At 33.6% G+C, this 23,522-nt stretch overlaps 1 protein-coding gene across 4 annotated transcripts in view; it reads left to right on the top strand.

The window, feature by feature from the left end:
* LOC148950082 (methylated amino-acid transporter SLC25A45-like) overlaps positions 1–23,522 on the top strand; it is an 81,149-nt gene that overhangs the window by 51,944 nt on the left and 5,683 nt on the right. For all 4 annotated transcript variants that reach the window (XM_089092113.1, XM_089092115.1, XM_089092116.1 and 1 more), the window contains exons 5-6: positions 18,196–18,331; positions 20,082–20,197. In XM_089092113.1, coding sequence (XP_088948239.1) covers positions 18,196–18,331; positions 20,082–20,197 — 252 coding nt within the window. The remainder of the gene's footprint in view (positions 1–18,195; positions 18,332–20,081; positions 20,198–23,522) is intronic.

Genomic DNA, 23,522 nt, shown 5'->3' on the forward strand with positions numbered 1-23,522 from the left:
GCGATTCCTTACTTCACTATTGGAAATCCTGTCAAATCTCTTAATACAGAGGATGTAACGAAGGCAGCGGTGGTCGAACACGTCCAAATTTCTCGCATCTTCAGTCTTGATGGGCCATGTTTCGCAAGCATACAGTAGTACTGCTCGAACAGTTGCACCATAGATTCTGACTTTTGTTTTGGTTGAGATCTCCCGTCTGGTCCATAATGCTTTTTTCAGACTAGTAAAGACTCCCCAGGCTTTTGCTATGCGGGCAGAGATATCCCTTTCAGCTCCACCATCTGGTTTTATGATAGAGCCAAGATGCTTGAATTCCTCAACTCTTTCTATTGGCTCACCGTCGAGGGTAACTTGGCAAGGAGCAGGTTGGTTGAGAGCCAATACTTTAGTCTTTGCGCCGCTGATGGCCAGTCCGATGTGCTTTGAGACCTCATAGTTATTGTCGATCATGCCTTGTAAGCTGTCGGCGGTAGTTTCCAGCTCAGCAACATCGTCTGCAAAGTCCAGATCTGTCAGGGGCTGGAAGAAACCAGCTATTTGTCTGAAGACTATTCCGCTGTGGTTTCTCATTGCATTATACATGATCCAGTCTATCACGTAGTTAAATAATATAGGTAAATGGGGGAATCCCTGCTTTACCCCAAACTCCACTGGAAACTTAGGAGTGTCATTGCCAAAAACACGGACGCAAGTCTCAGTGTCCTTATACGCACTTTGGAGTATCTCAATGAGCTCCTGTGGTGAACCGTCTTCAGCTATAATTCTCCATAGCTCCTCTCTGATGAGAGAGTCGAAGGCAGCTGCAAAGTCAATAAAGGCGATGAGAAGGGGTAGATCAAAAATGCTGTACTGCTGAAGAATGAGGCGAATCGTCAATAGCTGTTCTGGACAGCCTCTGCCTGGTCTGAAGCCTGCTTGTTCAGGACGGGTTAACTTGTCACGTGCGTCTTGACAAGTTAACCACGGTTTACCATGGTTTACCATGTCACTGTTGCATTCTCTTGATGTTTCTAAGTTCATTTGGATTTTTTTTCATTGATATGCAAGAGTTGGAATATTTCAGTAGTGTTTTGTCGTGGTTTACCTTGTCACTGTTACATTCTCTTGATGTTTCAAAGTTCATTTTGGATTTTTTTTTTTCGTTTAAATGCAATAGTTGAAATATTTCATTAGTGTTTTGTCGTGGTTTACCATTCATTGTTACATTTCCTTCACGTTTCAAAGTTAGTTTCTGATCTTTTTAGTTGAAATGCAAGAGTTGGAATATTTCATTAGTGTTTTGCCGAGGTTTTCCATGACACTATTATATTCTCTTGATTTTTCAAAGTTCGTTTTAGATCTCTTCTCTTGAAATGCATGACTTGGATTATTTCAGTAGTTTTTTGTCGTGGTTTACCTTGTCACTGTTACATTCTCTTGTTGTTTCAAAGTTCATTTTGGATTTTTTTCGTTGAAATGCAAGAGTTGGAATATTTCAGTAGTGTTTTGTTGTGGTTTACCTTGTTACTGTTACATTCTCTTGATGTTTCAAAGTTCGTATGGATTTTTTTTTCATTGAAATGCAAGAGTTGGAATATTTCAGTAGTGTTTTGTCGTGGTTTACCATGTCACTGTTACATTCTCTTGATGTTTCAAAGTTCATTTTGGATGTTTTTCGTTGAAATGGATGACTTGGATTATTTCAGTAGTGTTTTGTCGTGGTTTACCGTGTCACTGTTACATTCTCTTGACGTTTCAAAGTTCATTTTGAATCTTTTTCGTTGAAAAGCAAGAGTTGGAATATTTCAGTAGTGTTTGCTCGTGGTTTACCATTTCACTGTTACATTCGCTTGATGTTTCAAAGTTCAATTTGAATCTTTTTATATGTAATACATGATTTGGATTATTTCAGTAGTTTTTTCTAGTGGTTTACCTTGTCATTGTTAAATTCTCTTGATGTTTCAAAGTTCATTTTGAATGTTTTTCATTGAAAAGCAAGAGTTGGAATATTACAGTAGTGTTTTCTCGTGGTTTACCTTGCTACTGTTACATTCTCTTGATGTTTCAAAGTTCATTTTAGATTTTTTTTTTTTTTGAAATTTAATAGTTTGAATATTTCATTAGTGTTTTCTCGTGTTTTACCATTTAACTGTTACATTCTCTTTATTTTTCAAATTTCATTTTGGATTTTTTTTTTTTTTCTAATTTTTTTTTTTTTAAATTTAATAGTTTGAATATTTAATTAGTTTTTTATCCTGGTTTAAGTTTTTAATGTTACATTATCTTGACGGTTCAAAGTTCATTTTAGATCTTTTTCGTTGAAATGCAAGAGTTGGAATATTTCAGTAGTGTTTTCTCATGGTTTACCTTGATACTGTTACATTCTCTTGATGTTTTAAAGTTCATTTTGGATCCTTTTCGTTGAAATGCATGACTTGGATTATTTCAGTAGTGTTTTGTCGTGGTTTACCATTTCACTGTTACATTCTCTTGAGGTTTCAAAGTCCATTTTGAATCTTTTTCATTGAAATGCAAGAGTTGGAATATTACAGTAGTGTTTTCTCGTGGTTTACCTTGCTACTGTTACATTCTCTTGATGTTTCAAAGTTCATTTTAGATTTTTTTTTTTTTTGAGATGTAAGAGTTGGATTATTTCATTAGTGTTTTGTCGTGGTTTAACTTGTAACTGTTACATTCTATTGATTTTTAAAAGTTCATTTTGGATTTTTTTTTTTTTTCGAAATTTTTTTTGTTGAAATGTAAGAGTTGGAATATTTCAGTAGTGTTTTCTCCTGGTTTACGTTGTTACTGTTACATTCTCTTGACGGTTCAAAGTTCATTTTAGATCTTTTTCGTTGAAATGCAAGAGTTGGAATATTTCAGTAGTGTTTTCTCATGGTTTACCTTGTTACTGTTACATTCTCTTGATGTTTCAAAGTTCATTTTGGATCCTTTTCGTTGAAATGAAAGACTTGGAACATTTCTGCAGTGTTTTGTCGTGGTTTACCATTTCACTGTTACATTCTCTTGACGTTTCAAAGTTCATTGTGAATTTTTTCCATTGAAATACAAGAGTTGGAATATTTCAGTAGTGTTTCCTCATGGTTTACCATGTCACTGTTACATTCTCTTGATGTTTGAAAGTTCATTGTGAATCTCTTCCATTGAAATACAAGAGTTGGAATATTTCAGTAGTGTTTTATCATGGTTTACCATGTCACTGTTACATTCTCTTGATGTTTCAAAGTTCATTTTATATTTTTTTCGTTGAAATGTAAGAGTTGGAATATTTCAGTAGTTTTTGTCGTGGTTTACCTTGTTACTGTTACATTCTCTTGATGTTTCAAAGTTCATTTTGGATCCTTTTCGCTGAAATGCATGACTTGGATTATTTCAGTAGTGTTTTGTCGTGGTTTACCTTGTCACTGTTACATTCTCTTGTTGTTTCAAAGTTCATTTTAGATTTTTTTCGTTGAAATGCTGAGTTGGAATATTTCAGTAGTGTTTTGTCGTGGTTTACCTTTTGACTGTTACATTCTCTTGTTGTTTCAAAGTTCATTTTTGATCTTTTTCGTTGAAATGCAAGAGTTGGATTATTTCAGTAGTGTTCTGTCGTGGTTTACCTTGTTACTGTTACATTCTCTTGAGGTTTCAAAGTTCACTTTAGATGTTTTTCGTTGAAATGCAAGAGTTGGATTATTTCAGTAGTGTTTTTTCGTGGTTTACCGTGTCAATGTTAAATTCTATTGACGTTTCAAAGTTCATTATGGATCTTTTTCGTTGAATTGCTACAGTTAGATTTTTTCAATAGCGTTTTGTAGTGGTTTACCATGTCACTGTTACATTCTTTTGATGTTTGAAAGTTCATTTTGAATTTCTTTGTTGACATGCAAGAGTTGGAACATTTCTGTAGTGTTTATCTCATGGTTTACCATGTCACTGTTACATTCTCTTGATGTTTCAAAGTTCATTTTAGATCTTTTTCGTTGAAATGCAAGAGTTGGAATATTTCAGTAGTGTTTTCACATGGTTTACTTACTTACTTTTACTTATTTTCGGCGGGAACCAGACGATGAACTGTCCTGCCCGGCACCAAAGGATCCTGGGATGACTTCCGACGACCACTTGGACCGGTCGGCTGCAGCTTCTCCGGCGATCTTCAGCCAGTCTTTGTCCCATCTCCGACCGTCTCTCCTGAATCCTCCCCATGGTTCAAGGTCCTACTTGAAGTTTTGTCACAGGCCCTTCTTTTGTCCTCCTGGTTTACGTTTCTAGAAGGGGGCTGGTTCGCAGACAAGGGCGTCCTAACATATCGTGCCTTCGGGACGGCGCACTGTGTTGTCAAGGAGCTTCAGGCGACGTTTTTTCATGATAAACGATAGCTCTTCTGATTGGCCACAGCGATTCCTTACTTCACTATTGGAAATCCTGTCAAATCTCTTAATACAGAGGATGTAACGAAGGCAGCGGTGGTCGAACACGTCCAAATTTCTCGCATCTTCAGTCTTGATGGGCCATGTTTCGCAAGCATACAGTAGTACTGCTTGAACAGTTGCACCATAGATTCTGACTTTTGTTTTGGATGATATCTCCCGTCTGGTCCATAATGCTTTTTTCCGACTAGTAAAGACTACCCATGCTTTTGCTATGCGGGCCGAGATATCCCTTTCAGCTCCACCATCTGGTTTTATGATAGAGCCAAGATGCTTGAATTCCTCAACTCTTTCTATTGGCTCACCGTCGAGGGTAACTTGGCAAGGAGCAGGTTGGTTGAGAGCCAATACTTTAGTCTTTGCGCCGCTGATGGCCAGTCCGATGTGCTTTGAGACCTCATAGTTATTGTCGATCATGCCTTGTAAGCTGTCGGCGGTAGTTTCCAGCTCAGCAACATCGTCTGCAAAGTCCAGATCTGTCAGGGGCTGGAGGAAACCAGCTATTTGTCCGAAGACTATTCCGCTGTTGTTTCTCACTGCATTTTTCATGATCCAGTCTATCACGAAGTTAAATAATATAAGTAAATGGGGGAATCCCTGCTTTACCCCCAACTCCACTGAAAACTTAGGAGCGTCATTGCCGAAAACACGGACGCAAGTCTCAGTGTCCTTATACGCACTTCGGAGTATCTCAATGAGCTCCTGTGGCGCACCGTCTTCAGCTATAATTCTCCATAGCTCCTCTCTGATGAGAGAGTCGAAGGCAGCTGCAAAGTCAATAAAGGCGATGAGAAGGGGTAGATCAAAAATGCTGTACTGCTGAAGAATGAGGCGAATCGTCAATAGCTGTTCTGGACAGCCTCTGCCTGGTCTGAAGCCTGCTTGTTCAGGACGGGTTAACTTGTCACGTGCGTCTTGACAAGTTAACCACGGTTTACCATGGTTTACCATGTCACTGTTGCATTCTCTTGATGTTTCTAAGTTCATTTGGATTTTTTTTCATTGATATGCAAGAGTTGGAATATTTCAGTAGTGTTTTGTCGTGGTTTACCATGTCACTGTTACATTCTCGTGATGTTTAAAAGTTCATTTTGGATTTTTTTTTTCGTTTAAATGAAATAGTTGAAATATTTCATTACTCTTTTGTCGTGGTTTACCATGTCACTGTTACATTTCCTTGAAGTTTCAAAGTTCATTTTGGATCTTTTTAGTTGAAATGAAAGAGTTTGAATATTTCATTAATATTTTGCCATGGTTTTCCATCTCACTATTACATTCTCTTGTTGTTTCAAAGTTCATTTTGGATCTTTTTCGTTGAAATGCATGACTTGGATTATTTCAGTAGTTTTTTGTCGTGGTTTACCTTGTCACTGTTACATTCCCTTGTTGTTTCGAAGTTCATTTTGGATATTTTTCATTGAAGTACAAGAGTTGGAATATTTCAGTAGTGTTTTGTTGTGGTTTACCTTGTTACTGTTACATTCTCTTGTTGTTTCAAAGTTCGTATGGATTTTTTTTCGTTGAAATGCAAGAGTTGGAATATTTCAGTAGTGTTTTCTCGTGGTTTACCTTGTCACTGTTACATTCTCTTGATGTTCCAACGTTCACTTTAGATCCTTTTCATTGAAATGGAAGAGTTGGATTATTTCAGTAGTGTTTTGTCGTGGTTTACCATGTCACTGTTACATTCTCTTGATGTTTCGAAGTTCATTTTGGATCTTTTTCGTTGAAATGCAAGAGTTGGAATATTTCAGTAGTGTTTTGTCATGGTTTACCTTGTCACTGTAACATTCTTTTGGTGTTCCAAAGTTCATTTTGGATCCTTTTCGTTGAAATGCATGACTTGGATTATTTCAGTAGTGTTTTGTCGTGGTTTACCATTTCACTGTTACATTCTCTTGAGGTTTCAAAGTCCATTTTGAATCTTTTTCATTGAAATGCAAGAGTTGGAATATTACAGTAGTGTTTTCTCGTGGTTTACCTTGCTACTGTTACATTCTCTTGATGTTTCAAAGTTCATTTTAGATTTTTTTTTTTTTTGAAATGTAATAGTTTGATTATTTCAGTAGTGTTTTATCGTGGTTTACCATGTCACTGTTAAATTATCTTGATGTTTAAAATTTCATTTTGGATTTTTTTTTTTTAGAAATTTTTTTTGTTGAAATGTAAGAGTTGGAATATTTCAGTAGTGTTTTCTCCTGGTTTACGTTGTTACTGTTACATTCTCTTGACGGTTCAAAGTTCATTTTAGATCTTTTTCGTTGAAATGCAAGAGTTGGAATATTTCAGTAGTGTTTTCTCATGGTTTACCTTGATACTGTTACATTCTCTTGATGTTTTAAAGTTCATTTTGGATCCTTTTCGTTGAAATGCATGACTTGGATTATTTCAGTAGTGTTTTGTCGTGGTTTACCATTTCACTGTTACATTCTCTTGAGGTTTCAAAGTCCATTTTGAATCTTTTTCATTGAAATGCAAGAGTTGGAATATTACAGTAGTGTTTTCTCGTGGTTTACCTTGCTACTGCTACATTCTCTTGATGTTTCAAAGTTCATTTTGGATTTTTTTTTTTTGAAATGTAAGAGTTGGAATATTTCAGTAGTGTATTGTCGTGGTTTAACATGTCACTGTTACAGTCTCTTGATGTTTAAAAGTTCATTTTGGATTTTTTTTTTTCGAAATTTTTTTGTTGAAATGTAAGAGTTGGAATATTTCAGTAGTGTTTTCTCCTGGTTTACGTTGTTACTGTTACATTCTCTTGACGGTTCAAAGTTCATTTTAGATCTTTTTCGTTGAAATGCAAGAGTTGGAATATTTCAGTAGTGTTTTCTCATGGTTTACCTTGATACTGTTACATTCTCTTGATGTTTCAATGTTCATTTTGTATCCTTTTCGTTGAAATGCAAGAGTTGGATTATTTCAGTAGTGTTTTGTCCTGGTTTACCATGTCACTGTTACATTTTCTTTATGCTTCAAAGTTCATTTTGGATTTTTTTCGTTGAAATGCAAGAGTTGGAATATTTCTGTAGTGTTTTGTCGTGGTTAACCATGTCACTATTACATTCTCTTGTTGCTTCAAAGTTTATTTTGGATCTTTTTCGTTGAAATGCAAGAGTTTGATTAATTCAGTAGTGTTTTGTCGTGGTTTACCTTGTCACTGTTACATTCTCTTGATGTTTCAAAGTTCATTTTATATTTTTTTCGTTGAAATGTAAGAGTTGGAATATTTCAGTAGTTTTTGTAGTGGTTTACCTTGTTACTGTTACATTCTCTTGATGTTTCAAAGTTCATTTTGGATCCTTTTCGATGAAATGCATGACTTGGATTATTTCAGTAGTGTTTTGTCGTGGTTTACCTTGTCACTGTTACATTCTCTTGTTGTTTCAAAGTTCATTTTAGATTTTTTTCGTTGAAATGCTGAGTTTGAATATTTCAGTAGTGTTTTGTCTTGGTTTACCTTTTTACTGTTACATTCTCTTGTTGTTTCAAAGTTCATTTTTGATTTTTTTCGTCGAAATGCAAGAGTTGGCATATTTCACTAGGGTTTTGTCGTGGTTTACCATGTCACTGTTACATTCTCTTGATGTTTCAAAGTTCATTTTGGACGTTTTTCGTTGAAATGCAAGAGTTGGATTATTTCAGTAGTGTTTTATCGTGGTTTACCATGTCACTGTTACATGCTCTTGACGTTTCAAAGTTCATTTTGGATCTTTTTCGTTGAAATGCAAGACTTGGAATATTTCAGTAGTGTTTTGTCATGGTTTACCTTGTCACTGTTACATTCTCTTGATGTTTCAAAGTTCATTTTGGATCCTTTTCGTTGAAATGATTGACTTGGATTATTTCAGTAATGTTTTGTCGTGGTTTACCATTTCACTGTTACATTCTCTTGAGGTTTCAAAGTCCATTTTGAATCTTTTTCATTGAAATGCAAGAGTTGGAATATTACAGTAGTGTTTTCTCGTGGTTTACCTTGCTACTGTTACATTCTATTGATGTTTAAAAGTTCATTTTAGATTTTTTTTTTTTTGTTTAAATTTAAGAGTTGGTATATTTCAGTAATGTTTTATCGCGGTTTACCTTATCACTGTTACATTCTCTTGCTGTTTTAAATTTAATTTTAGATTTTTTTGTTGAAATGTAATAGTTGGAATATTTCAGTAGTGTTTTCTCGTGGTTTACCATGTCACTGTTACATTCTCTTGATGTTTCAAAGTTCATCTGGATTTTTTTTTCGTTGAAATGCAAGAGTTGGAATATTTCACTAGTGTTTTGTCGTGGTTTACTTTATCACTGTTACATTCTCTTGATGTTTTAAAGTTTTATTTTGGATTTTTCTTTGTCGAATTTTTTTTTGTTGAAATATAAGAGTTGGAATATTTCAGTAGTGTTTTCTCCTGGTTTACCTTGTTACTGTTACATTCTCTTGATGTTTCAAAGTTAATTTTGGATCTTTTTCGTTGAAATGCAAGAGTTGGATTATTTCAGTCGTGTTTTCTCACGGTTTACCTTGACACTGTTATATTCTCTTGATGTTTCAAAGTTCATTTTGGATGTTTTTGGTTGAAATGCAAGATTTTAATAATTTCAGTAGCGTTGTGTTGTAGCTTAACATGTCACTGTTATATTCTCTTTACGTTTCAAAGCTAATTTTTTATTCTTTTCATGGAAATGCAAGAGTTTAAATATTTCACTAGTATTTTGTCGTGGTTTACCATGTCACTGTTACATTCTCTTGATGTTTCAAAGTTCATTTTGGATCCTTTTCGTTGGAATGCATGACTTGGATTATTTCAGTAGTGTTTTGTCGTGGTTTACCATTTCACTTTTACATTCTCTTGAGGTTTCAAAGTCCATTTTGAATCTTTTTCATTGAAATGCAAGAGTTGAAATATTACAGTAGTATTTTCTCGTGGTTTACCTTGCTACTGTTACATTCTCTTCATGTTTCAAAGTTCATTTTAGATTTTTTTTTTTTTTGAGATTTAATAGTTGGAATATTTCAGTAGTGTTTTCTCGTGGTTTAACATGTCACTGTTACATTCTCTTGTTTTTTCAAAGTTCATTTTGGATTTTTTTTTTTTTTCGAAATTTTTTTTGTTGAAATGTAAGAGTTGGAATATTTCAGTAGTGTTTTCTCCTGGTTTACGTTGTTACTGTTACATTCTCTTGACGGTTCAAAGTTCATTTTAGATCTTTTTCGTTGAAATGCAAGAGTTGGAATATTTCAGTAGTGTTTTCTCATGGTTTACCTTGATACTGTTACATTCTCTTGATGTTTTAAAGTTCATTTTGGATCCTTTTCGTTGAAATGCATGACTTGGATTATTTCAGTAGTGTTTTGTCGTGGTTTACCATTTCACTGTTACATTCTCTTGAGGTTTCAAAGTCCATTTTGAATCTTTTTCATTGAAATGCAAGAGTTGGAATATTACAGTAGTGTTTTCTCGTGGTTTACCTTGCTACTGTTACATTCTCTTTCTTTTTCAAATTTCATTTTAGATTTTTTTTTTTTTGATATTTAATAGCTTTATTATTTCATTAGTTTTTTGTATTGTTTTAAATTGTAAATTTTACATTATATTTATTTTTCAAATTTAATTTTGGATTTTGTTTTTTTTCGAAATTTTTTTTTTTTAAATTTAATAGTTTGAATATTTAATTAGTTTTTTATCCTGGTTTAAGTTGTTACTGTTACATTATCTTGACGGTTCAAAGTTCATTTTAGATCTTTTTCGTTGAAATGCAAGAGTTGGAATATTTCAGTAGTGTTTTCTCATGGTTTACCTTGATACTGTTACATTCTCTTGATGTTTTAAAGTTCATTTTGGATCATTTTCGTTGAAATGCATGAGTTGGATTATTTCAGTAGTGTTTTGTCCTGGTTTACCATGTCACTGTTACATTCTCTTGATGTTTCAAAGTTCATTTTGGATCTTTTTCGTTGAAATGCAAGAGTTGGAATATTTCTGTAGCGTTTTGTCGTGGTTAACCATGTCACTATTACATTCTCTTGAAGCTTCAAAGTTTATTTTGGATCTTTTTCGTTGAACTGCAAGAGTTGGATTAATTCAGTAGTGTTTTGTCGTGGTTTACCTTGTCACTGTTACATTCTATTGATGTTTCAAAGTTCATTTTGTATTTTTTTCGTTGAAATGTAAGAGTTGGAATATTTCAGTAGTTTTTGTCGTGGTTTACCTTGTTACTGTTACATTCTCTTGATGTTTCAAAGTTCATTTTGGATCCTTTTCGTTGAAATGCATGACTTGGATTATTTCAGTAGTTTTTTGTAGTGGTTTACCTTGTCACTGTTACATTCTCTTGTTGTTTCAAAGTTCATTTTAGATATTTTTCGTTGAAATGCTGAGTTGGAATATTTCAGTAGTGTTTTGTCGTGGTTTACCTTGTCACTGTTACATTCTCTTGATGTTTCAAAGTTCATTTTTGATTTTTTCGTTGAATTGCAAGAGTTGGATTTTTTCAATAGTGTTTTGTTGTGGTTTACCATGTCACTGTTACATTCTTTTGATGTTTCAAAGTTCATTTTGGATGGTTTTCGTTGAAATGCAAGAGTTGGATTATTTCAGTAGTGTTTTATCGTGGTTTACCTTGTCACTGTTACATTCTCTTAACGTTTCAAAGTTCATTTTGGATCTTTTTCGTTGAAATGCAAGACTTGGAATATTTCAGTAGTGTTTTGTCGTGGTTTACCTTGTCACTGTTACATTCTCTTGATGTTTCAAAGTTCATTTTGGATCCTTTTCGTTGAAATGATTGACTTGGATTATTTCAGTAATGTTTTGTCGTGGTTTACCATTTCACTGTTACATTCTCTTGAGGTTTCAAAGTCCATTTTGAATCTTTTTCATTTAAATTCAAGAGTTGGAATATTTCATTAGTGTTTTCTCGTGGTTTGCCTTGCTACTGTTGCATTCTCTTTATGTTTCAAATTTCATTTTAGATTTTTTTTTTTTTGTTGAAATTTAAGATTTGGAATATTTAAGTAGTGTTTTGTCGTGGTTTACCATGTCACTGTTACATTCTCTTGATGTTTCAAAGTTCATTTTAGATTTTTTTGTTGAAATGTAAGAGTTGGAATATTTCAGTAGTTTTTTCTCGTGGTTTACCATGTCACTGTTACATTCTCTTGATGTTTCAAAGTTCATCTGGATTTTTTTTTCGTTGAAATGCAAGAGTTGGAATATTTCACTAGTGTTTTGTCGTGGTTTACTTTATCACTGTTACATTCTCTTGATGTTTTAAAGTTTTATTTATGATTTTTCTTTGTCGAATTTTTTTTTGTTGAAATATAAGAGTTGGAATATTTCAGTAGTGTTTTCTCCTGGTTTACCTTGTTACTGTTACATTCTCTTGACGTTTCAAAGTTCATTTTAGATCTTTTTCGTTGAAATGCAAGAGTTGGAATATTTCAGTAGTGTTTTCTCATGGTTTACCTTGACACTGTTACATTCTCTTGATGTTTCAAAGTTCATTTTGGATCGTTTTAGTTGAAATGCATTAGTTGGAATATTTCAGTAGTGTTTTTTCTTGGTTTACCATGTCACTGTTACATTCTCTTGATGTTTCAAAGTTCATTTTGGATCTTTTACATTTAAATGCATGAATTGGAATGTTTCAGTATTGTTTTGTCGTGGTTTACCGTGTCACTGTTACACTCTCTTGATTTTTCAAAGTTGATTCTAGATCTTTTTCTTTGAAATGCAAGAGTTGGATTATTTCAGTAGTGTTTTGTCGTGGTTTACCTTGTCACTGTTACATTCTCTTGTTGTTTCAAAGTTCATTTTATGTTTTTTTCGTTGAAATGCAAGAGTTGGAATATTTCAGTAGTTTTTGTCGTGGTTTACCTTGTTACTGTTACATTCTCTTGATGTTGCAAAATTCATATGGATTTTTTTTTCATTGAAATGCAAGAGTTGGAATATTTCAGTAATGTTTTGTCGTGGTTTGCCATGTCACTGTTACATTCTCTTGACGTTTCAAAATTCATTTTGGATCTTTTTCGTTGAAATGCAAGAGTTGGATTATTTCAGTAGTGTTTCGTCGTGGTTTACCATGTCACTGTTACATTCTATTGACGTTTCAAAGTTCATTTAGATTTCTTTTCGTTGAAATGTAACAATTGGAATATTTCAGTAGTGTTTTGTCATGGTTTACCTTGTCACTGTTACATTCTTTCGACGTTTCAAAGTTCATTTTGGATCTTTTTCGTTGAAATGCAAGAGTTGGATTATTTAAGTAGTATTTTCTCATGGTTTACCTTGTCACTGTTACATTCTCATGATGTTTCAAAGTTCATTTTGGATCTTTTTCGTTGAAATGGAAGAGTTGGATTACTTCATTAGTGTTTTCTCATGGTTTACCATGTAACTTTTACATTCTCTTGACGTTTCAAAGTTCATTTTAGATTTGTTTTTTTTGTTGAAATGTAAGAGTTGGAATATTTCAGTAGTGTTTTGTCATGGTTTACCTTGTCACTGTTACATTCTTTCGACGTTTCAAAGTTCGTTTTGGATCTTTTCCGTTGAAATGCAAGAGTTGGATTATTTAAGTAGTGTTTTCTCATGGTTTAACTTGTCACTGTTACATTCTCATGATGTTTCAAAGTTCATTTTGGATCTTTTTCGTTGAAATGGAAGAGTTGGATTACTTCAGTAGTGTTTTCTCATGGTTTACCATGTCACTTTTACATTCTCTTGACGTTTCAAAGTTCATTTTAGATTTGTTTTTTTTGTTGAAATGTAAGAGTTGGAATATTTCAGTAGTGTTTTGTCATGGTTTACCTTGTCACTGTTACATTCTTTCGACGTTTCAAAGTTCGTTTTGGATCTTTTCCGTTGAAATGCAAGAGTTGGATTATTTCAGTAGTGTTTTCTCATGGTTTACCTTGTCACTGTTACATTCTCATGATGTTTCAAAGTTCATTTTGGATCTTTTTCGTTGAAATGGAAGAGTTGGATTACTTCAGTAGTGTTTTCTCATGGTTTACCATGTAACTTTTACATTCTCTTGACGTTTCAAAGTTCATTTTAGATTTTTTTTTTTGAAATGTAAGAGTTGGAATATTTCAGTAGTGTTTTGTAACAGTGACATGGTAAACCACGACAAAACACTACTGAAATAATCAAACTCTTGCATTTAGACGAAAAAGATCCAAAATGAACTTTGAAACACCAAAAACCATGTGCGCAAGAAAAAGTATTAAAAAAATGGGGGAGGGGGAGGGGATGGGAGGGGGAGGAGAGGAGGGGAGGAAGGGGAGGGGGCTCTTTGGGGCCCGGGGGCTCTTTGGGGGCTGTGGGGGGCTTTAGGGGCCCGGGGGGCCCTTTGGGGGTGGGGTAGGGGACCTTATAACACTATTCAAATGCTAGTTGTGTATTATACTGAACACAGTCGAGAACAGCCCTCATAAAAAAAATAATATGTATCTCTTAATAGGAGTTAGCATTCCCTCAGATGGTTTACCATTTTCGTTTTTACTTTCAAATTTATCTTGTCTCATGGAGAAATTGTGTCAATCAGTTATCTTTTCCTGTCTATATTTTTAACTCTTGGATAAGAATATTCCAATATTGAAATTTCACCTTGTTATCATAGTGTTCCAACTGGATGTAGTCTTTATAGTAGTGTCTTTATTGTAGTGTTTTGTCGTGGTTTACCATTTCACAGTTACATTCTCTTGATGTTTCAAAGTTCATTTTGAACTTTTTCGTTGAAATGCAAGAGTTGGAATATTTCAGTAGTGTTTTGTTGTGGTTTACCTTGTCACTGTTACATTCTAAAGATATTTCAAAGTTCATTTTCAATTTTTTTTTTGTTGAAATGTAAGAGTTGGAATATTTCAGTAGTGTTTCGTCGTGGTTTACCTTGTCACTGTTACATTCTCTTGATGTTTCAAAGTTCTTTTAGATTTTTTTTTTCGTTGAAATGTAAGAGTTGGAATATTTCAGTAGTGTTTTGTCGTGGTTTACCTTGTCACTGTTACATTTTCATGATGTTTCAAAGTTCATTTTGGATTTTTTTTTGTTGAAATGTAAGAGATGGAATGTTTCAGTAGTGTTTTGTCGCAGTTTCCATTGTCACTGTTACATTCTCTTGATGTTTCAAAGTTCATTTTGGATTTAATACCTTGAAATATACGAGTTGGAATATTTCAGTAGTGTTTTGTCAGGGTTTACCTTGTCACTCTTACATTCTCTTAATGTTTCAAAGTTCATTTAGGATTTTTTTTCAAAAATACAAAATGAACTTTGAAACGTTACTAAAATGGAACAGTGACATGGTAAATAACGACGAAACACAACTGAAATATTCCGCCTCCTGCTTTTCAATGAAAAAATATCGATATGAACTTTGAAACTTCAGGATAATGTAACAGTTAAATGATAAACCATAAGAAAACACTACTGAAATAATCTAATTCTTCATTTCAACAAAAAAGATCTAAAATGAACTTTGAAACATCACGAAAATGTAACAAGGACATGGTAAACCAGGAGAAAAAACTACTGAAATAATCCAACTCTTGCATTTCAAAGAAAAAGATACAATATGAACTTTGAAACATCAAGAGAATTTAACAGTGAAATGATTAACCACGACAAAACACTACTGAAATATTCCAACTCTTGCATTTCAACGAAAAAGATCCAAAATGAACTTTGAAACATCAAAACACATGTGCGCAAAAAAAAGTATTAAAAAAATGGGGGGAGGGCTCCAGACTTATGAATCCCAGATTTAGGAGATTTGGTCCTAATTTGTTGTAGTTTACCGCAAAGGAATAAGGATGAAAAAAGAAAAATAAATGTTTGGGGAAGAAAGCTTCTGTCGCTTTGCGGGGAACTTGGTCTGATGATTGTGAATGGAAGGTTTGGAAATGATAAGGATCTGGGTGAGTTTACTTGCCTTTCGGGCCCAACTCCAAGTGTTTTAGATTATGCGCTGATTAATACGCAATTTGCACCTGAATTGATTGAATCGAGTTGAAGACTGGGAAGCTTCAGGATGATGGTCTTCGAATTAGAAATTTATGTAATGGAGAGCTTAGATCAGATGGCTTAGGAAAACGAATTAGATATGATTTATCCGATAATGATTTTGAAACATTTAAAAGGGAGCTTATGAAGTTGCATGTAACAAATAAGTTGAAAGCGTTAGAAGAAGATGGAAAAGATATACATGGTATAATTATGGAGTTAAATGAAATAATTTGCAGTTGTGCAGTATCGTGTAACCTGACCAAAAAAAAAGAGACAAAGATTAGCGATATTTTGATTTGGAATGTAAGTTAATGAAAGAAAAGCTGAGATATTTATTGAATCGTTTAAAAGAATGCGATAGAACTGAAGGTCAAAGTTTAAGATAGCCGAATATAAAGATAAAAGAAGAGATTATAAAAGATTAATAAAAAGGAAAAAAAGAGTTTGCGAATAAGAAGAAACAGGATATTGCAGATTATTTTAGAAATAAAGATTTTAAGAAGTTTTGGGGTTATATAAGGAAAGATAGTGGAAATGGAAAAGAAAATACACAGGTTGTTTCAGACCTCGCCTGATTACCTAGAAAGCTTGGAAGGTGATTGTGCAGAAATACAAGAGGTAGCACACACCCCAGAGATGGTTGTTTATCCTATGAAGGAGCATGATTATGATTTAGTAGGGGAAGTGAGTAATGATGAGATTAAGTTTGTATTCAAGAATTTGAAAGGAGGTTCGGCTGCAGGTGTTGATGGAGTACCAATAACGTTATTTAAGAAGTTTCTTTAAATTTTTATGCCGATAATTGTTTTTCTTTGTAATAAGGTGTTAACTTCAGGACAGTGGCCAAATGAGTGGAAGAGATCATGGCTTATGCCGCTTTTTAAGAGAGGAAACCCCAAGTTGCACATGAATTATCGTTTAATAGCGCTTGTCCCTGCTTTAAGTAAGGTAATAGAGAAAATATTAGATACGAGGTTTTCTAAATGGTTAAATAAAAATAATATAATACATGAAGAACAAGGAGGGTTTAGGACAGGGTACGGGACAGTAGATACAATATTTATTTTAAAGGTATTAAATAATAAGTATGGAAAGGAAAAACTTGTCTTTATGTGGGATTTCTGGACCTCCATAAGGCGTTCGTCAGTGTCGACAGAGAGCTATTGAAGGATGCCCTGTTTAAAATTGGCCTCCGTCATTTATTTGTGAGGTTGATAGTGAGTATGTATATTTGTGTGAGTGGAATCGTGTTAGTTGGCAACAGATTTTCTAGGCTTTTTAATATTAAGCTAGGAGTAAAACAGGGCAGCACTCTTTCTCCTAAATTGTTTAATATTTTTATAAATGATGTTGTTGATTTTCTAGAGAATAGATGGGCTTCGAAAGTTAGTCTTGGGATCCATGAACTATCACTTTTATTATTTGCAGATGATATTGCTTTGGTGTCTAGTACACCGCAAGATCTTCAGACGCTTCTGAGTCTTATAGAAGAATATTTGCAGGTGAAAAAATTAGGGCTGAATGTTGAAAAGAGTGAAGTTGTTATTTTTAAAAAAAGAAAACTAAGTGGCGGAGATAGATTTAAATCTAATAATAAAGAACTGAAAGTAATTAAAAGAATAAAATATTTAGGATTTGTTTTATCGTATAATGGAAGTTTAATGAGTCATGTTGATGAAATTATTAATAGAGGCAAAGTAGCCATGTCTGCAATTTTTAGAAATTCGACGATAATGGGAATTAAAAACCTAAAAATGCATAAAAGATTACTTGATAAAAAAGAAAATTACCCGTAATAGAATATGGGCAGAGATTTGGGGCGGAGAAGCGGCACAAAAGGTGGAGTCCCTCAAGCTCCAGTATTATAAAAGACTGTTTGGGTTACATCAGACAACTCATTCACAGATTCTGAAAGGTGATATGGGCATGTTTTCATTAAAACTACGTTGGTCTATTTTGATGCTTAGATTTTGGTTGAAGCTCATTAGGTGTAATGAAAATAGACTAGTAAGAGCAGCTTATTATCAGATGTTGAGTTATGGTTCGAAAACGTCGTGGCCATCCCAAATTAGGTCATTACTAGAAAGAGCGGAAATGCCTTACTTATGAAATGATGGTCTTGGTTCCCGTGATCTACCAACAAATTTAGTAAGCCAGGTACGATTTATCTTAGAGGGTCAAGAATAACAGTATTGGCAGGGGCTGGTTTTAAGTTCTACAACATTGAATCATTATAATCAGGTTAAACCTAGTTTGGAGAGGAAGTTTATTTTGAATTTAATTTACCGGCTATAATTTTATGTCGATGGATTCAGCTTAGGGCGAATTACCTTCCAATCCAGAGCAGGCAAAAGGTGTTCGACAGGGGGATAGTTGATCCTGAAGGTCGGTATGTGTGTCCTCTTTGTAGAGATGAGGACGAAGATTTGGACCGTTTTCTCCGAAAGTGCCGTGTGGTCTCCGATTTAAGGGAAAATACTTACATGGGATTGTTTTGCTGCTTCCTGGTATTTTACAAAGTAGTAATCCAACCACAATATTTCTTATTAGTGCGTACATAGAGAAGGGATTAGAAAGAAGGAAAAGTTTTTACAATTAATTATTATGTATTATATGGAATTATATTTATTTTCTCGATAAATTACCATTTAGTATTTTTTGCTATGTACCATAGTTCTGTGTTTTTCATAATTTGTTCTGTTGTGATTTATTTATTTTTTATAAATTTTTGTGTGTATATGGCTCTTGGGCTTTGGAAATACACGATCTATCTATGCTTTCAGGACTAGGAAGTAATAGTAAAGTTTGGAAAAATCATTATGAATCAAACTTAAAAGGACCCATTTCATGCATAAGAGAAATCGTTAGGACTTGTGGCGTTAAAGGACTCTACAGAGGACTGTCTATTATGTGTTTAAGGTAGGCTGTCCTGAATTTTAATGTCAATAAGTATCTCTTATCCCAATATACTACGTAAACCCTAAAATGGGTAAATACTAGGTTTTACCAGTATATCCTATAAAATGTATAGCATGATGGGGAAACACATAACAAATTAAAAAATACCGCTTGGAGACAGTAACGTTTCCATTGTGCATTAACACCATTTCAACGATTTTTTTAATTTCGTTTCGTTTCCATTGTGCATTAACACCATTTCAACGATTTTTTTAATTTCGTTTCGTTTCCATTGTGCATTAACACCATTTCAACGATTTTTTTAATTTCGTTTCGTTTCCATTGTGCATTAACACCATTTCAACGATTTTTCAACGATTTCAACACCATTTCAATTCAATTCAATTTTATTCAAGAAAAAACATAACACAGACATCAATAATAATAAAGATCCTAGAAGATAACTTGTTAAGGACCAAAAAAAAGAAAAAATGCTTTTACTTTAAAATCTTCGCTTACCTGCTTACCCGCTCCAGTAGTGCGTCTCCACAGATCCAATTAAATGCTTTTACTTTATTAAATAAAAAAAAAAAGTTTTTTTTAACTGAAAATAAGGAACGACGTTAAAACTTAAAACGAACAGAAATTATTCCGTATATGAAAGGGGCTGTCCCCTTCTTAACGCCTCTCCCTTTACGCTAAAGTTTTTTATTGTTAAAAAAAGTAGAGTGGTGAAAAAGAGTCAAACCTTAGTGTAAAGAGTGAGGTGTTGAGGAGGGAACAGCCCCTTTCATATACGGAATAATTTCTGTTCGTTTTTGAACTGGGATACGGCTAATTCTTTGTTTTTTGTTGTCGTTTTTTTTAATTAATTTGAAAAATTTCTTACACGAATTAAGTTTTTCAAAGAAAAGTAAAGAACTACATTAAAAAATAAAATAAAAAATATACATAAATAAAATCAAATAATTTTCCAATTGTAAAACTACCAAAAAACAACCAATAATAAATAAATGAAACCCAAACGAACAGAAAATACAATAAATAATCGAGTCAAATTCAAAACAAACAGGGACTAAGATGAGTGGGGTTAACGCCCACCGAATCTGAGACCAGAACATAATTTGCGCTTTACTGAAAATAATCTTTATTTCGAGCTGAATGTTCCTATTTCTAATAATATTGGAAAAAATAACAAAAACATCATAACCAAGATTATTGAACAAAACAACAAATGAATATAGATTGACAGTTTAATATACATATATTGATATTGCTTCCTTAAAGTCTTAATAATTTTGGTTTTATTGGAGTTAAAAAAGTGAAAACATTTAAACATATTGTGTTATCAGTAAAGTGCAAATTATGTTCTGGTCTTCATAAGGCATGGGGGGTGTCAGCCCCACTCATCTAAATATCTGGTCGTTTTGAGTTTGTTTCGGTTATTTATTGTAATTTCTGTTCGTTTGGGTTTCATTTATTTATTGTGTGTTATTTTTGGTATTTTTACGCTTTTAAGATTATTTTTTTTTATTTCTGCTAATGTTTGGTTGGACGCTCTTTACTTTTCTTTGAAAATCTTATTCCGGGAGAAAGGTTTTTTAAATTAATTTCTTTTGGTTTTTAATTGACATGGTCTTTTTCAATAGAAAATAAAAGAATAATTTAAATCTTTTCGGTTTTTGTAAGTTAAAATATGCCATTATTGATAGTACCTCTAATGGAACTGTTCTTACATGTTAATCCAATAATAAAATTAATTTCTTTTTAGAGACATTCCTTCCTTCGGAATTTACGTTGTGACCTACGATGTAATAACCGACATTTTCAAATCAAGAGGTTTCAAAGAAGAGGCTGGTGTGATAATTATTGCTGGTGGACTTGCAGGTAGGTTGCGCCTTGTGAAAACATAACATAAGATAATATTCATTCACAATGAAATAAACAAACAATGAATACAATAATATCCAAAAAGGCTCCATGGCCTGTAAATGACATACAAGTCGTTTAAGCATTAAATCAGAGAATAAAAACAAAGAAAATAGAGAGAAAAAATAGGGTTGCAATGGTTATAAGATCACTCTGCAAAAAAAACTAAAAATTAGACAGAAGAAAAAAAACAATAAATATTAAATGAATTAAACGGATTACGAATCTTACACAGTCAATCCTATACAAAAAAGAATAAACCTCTAAGAATCCAAAAAAAATAGTGATTTTTTTTAACAAGCTAAAAGCGTGGCACCTTCGAGCTGATTCAGGCAACTAATACAACACTATTGCTGCTACTACTGCTCCTAGTACTATCACTACTCCTATGATGCTAGTAGAATTAAACCTACACTTATGAAAAAGTAAATTGTTCAAAATCTTCAGAGGGAATTTGAATTAAATCAAAACACACTATGTGCATGTAGATTTTCAAAAAGGTGTATCTCAAGAATGAATTTGGGTATTAAGTTAGAACTTTCAGAGGATGCTTAAAGGGGAAGATCAATTGACAAAAAGGTAATATGTTCTTCCCAATATTAACGCTACTGGCATTCCTAGTCTTACTAATAATACTACTGCTACTACTACTACTACTTATACTTAATTACTCCAACTACTACTTCAATTGCGACAACTTGTAAGGCATAGAGTATTAAAATGAAAAGGGCGTCAATGGGGGGGTTAAAAGGGGACAACAGCAATATATTTTGGAACGGCTTACCATATCAAAATGAAACTTCCGGGGCATCATGAGGGGATGTTCAATTGACCAAAAGGCTGCATGTACATGCTACTTCTCTTATTAATACTGCTGCTATTACTGTTACTACTACTAATAATGCAACACAAATACTGCTACTACATCTCCTACTACCACCACTACTACTGTGATATGCACTATGAGGGTGAAAATTTGAGAGAATATTGAGGGCAAGTTTGAACTAAATCAAAAGACACTATGCGTATTCAGATTGTTAAAAGAACGTATCTCAAGAATTGATTTGGGTATTGATTTGAAACTTTCATAGAGTTCTTAAAGGGGAAGATCAACTGACCAAAAGGCAATATCTGCACGCTACTACTAATACTACTATCACTGTTACTTTTACTACTACTACTACTACTTCTATTGCAACTACTTGTAAGGCTTAGAATATTAAGATGAAAATTTCAAGTAGTATAGTATATGAATATACATGTTATTAAAAGGATATATCGGTAATGTCATAGCAATGGTTAATTGTATTAAGTTAAAACTTCCAAGATTTGATGAGAAGGATGTTCAACTGACCAAGAGGTAATATTTTAATACTACTGCTGCTACTAGTACGAGTGCTATTACGATTAATACTACTACTGGTACTACTAATACTACTACTGTGACTACTGTTACAATTATGCCTAAGGGTATGAAGGTGAAATTTTCTTTTTAAGGGGGAAGGTGAACTAAATCACAACACACAGCCTCTATTCAGGTTGTCAGAAACTTACAGGGCTTGTTGTTTGGGATGTTGAACTAACCAAAAGACAATATTTGCATCCTCATGCTACTGGTTCTACTCACACTACTACTACCACTACTACTGTTACTACTATTACTGCTACTATTATTACTATTGCTACTACTACTTCTGCTGCTAGAGCTATGCCTAATACTATTGATTCTACTGCTACTATTACTAATGCTAGTACTATTACTACCGGTGCCACTACTACTGCTACTAAAGCTAAGGATATTAAGGCGAAACTTTATTGAACTAAATCGAAACACACTATGCCCACACAGGCTGAAGAGAACGTTTCAGCATTGCTTCAGGAACGGTTGATGGTATTAATTTGAAACTTTCCTCGTGTGTTGAAGGGGATGTTGAAGGAAACCAAAGGTGCTATGTGCATACTGCTACCTATGCTACTACTGCTATGACAACTATTGCTCTTACACACACTAATGGTATTAAGGTGAAGCTTTCAAGGTATATTTAGGCCGTTGTTTAACTAAATCAAAAATGGCTATGAGCATGTAGATTGTCAAAAGGGTGACAAAGCAACATCTCAGTAACGGTTTACATTATTAAGTTAGACCTTCAGGGTAAGTTGTGGTGAGTTTTGAAATAGCCAGAAGACACTCTGTGCATACTTTTAATGCTACTTTTACGTTTACTGTAACTAATAGCAATAAGGGTATTAAGGTAAAAGTTTTAGGAAGCGTTTAGGGGGAGTTCAATTAAACGAAAAGACTATATGTATGCAGGTTTTCAAAAGGGCATATAAACAATATCATAGGCGATGTTGCTCCATCATAGCTAGTAACATCATTAAAACTTTTAAAGGAACTAATTCGATTGAAAATTAAAAGTTCTAGTGTCCTTTTCAAGAGTCAAAAGGGATTGGAGGACAAACGGCCCTCCTCCTTTGCCCATAATCTTCCAAATACTTCCAATCAAAATTTTGAGACAGCTATTTTGTTCAGCATAGTTGAACGGTCCAGTAAGTATGTCTCTAGGGATATTGGGTATATCAACCCCCCACACTTATGCAATTTACCCATTATTCTTTAAATGTAAGTGTTCCTTGAAAAGTAAATGAAAAAGAACTTTGCGTATGCTGGTTGCCAATAAGACATTTCAGAAATATCCCAAGAACAACTGAGGGTATTGAGTTTAAACTCGCAGGGCTACTACTCTTACTGCTTCTTTTTTTGCGATTTAACTAAATCAAAAGAGTATAAGTGTATTCAGGCTGTCAAAGAGCATAGGAAGAAAATTTTTGGGAATGTTAGTAAGTTTTACTTTTCACGTCAACTGGAAGAGGTATAAAACTAAAATAAACAATACTATTTGTGACAGGATATTCAAAAGGGTGTATGCTAAAGTTTCTCCAACATACAATGGCAAGCCAAACTATGGATTCTTACAGAGAAAAACGAAAAGATATACAAATATTATTTTCTTTTTCCATGAAAATGACTATGTCAATAAAAAATAAACAAAACTTAATTTAAAAAACTTTTTCCACAAATTAAGTTTTTCAAAGAAAAGTAAAGAACGGGACGTGTTCTTAGTCCTGTCATTTTCAAACATGCAATTTCTCAGATTCTGAACCACATCTTTTCATCTCTTCTACTTCACGGTACCGACTTATCTTACACCGATGATGTTCTTCTTCTCAGCAGATCGAAGACAGACTTGCAAGATAACTTAAATAGACTCCAAAACGAATT

This window comes from Artemia sp. Qi Xiang Cuo, chromosome 7 (genome assembly GCF_049724085.1).
Source record: "Artemia sp. Qi Xiang Cuo chromosome 7, ASM4972408v1, whole genome shotgun sequence".
Lineage (NCBI taxonomy): Eukaryota > Metazoa > Arthropoda > Branchiopoda > Anostraca > Artemiidae > Artemia > Artemia sp. Qi Xiang Cuo.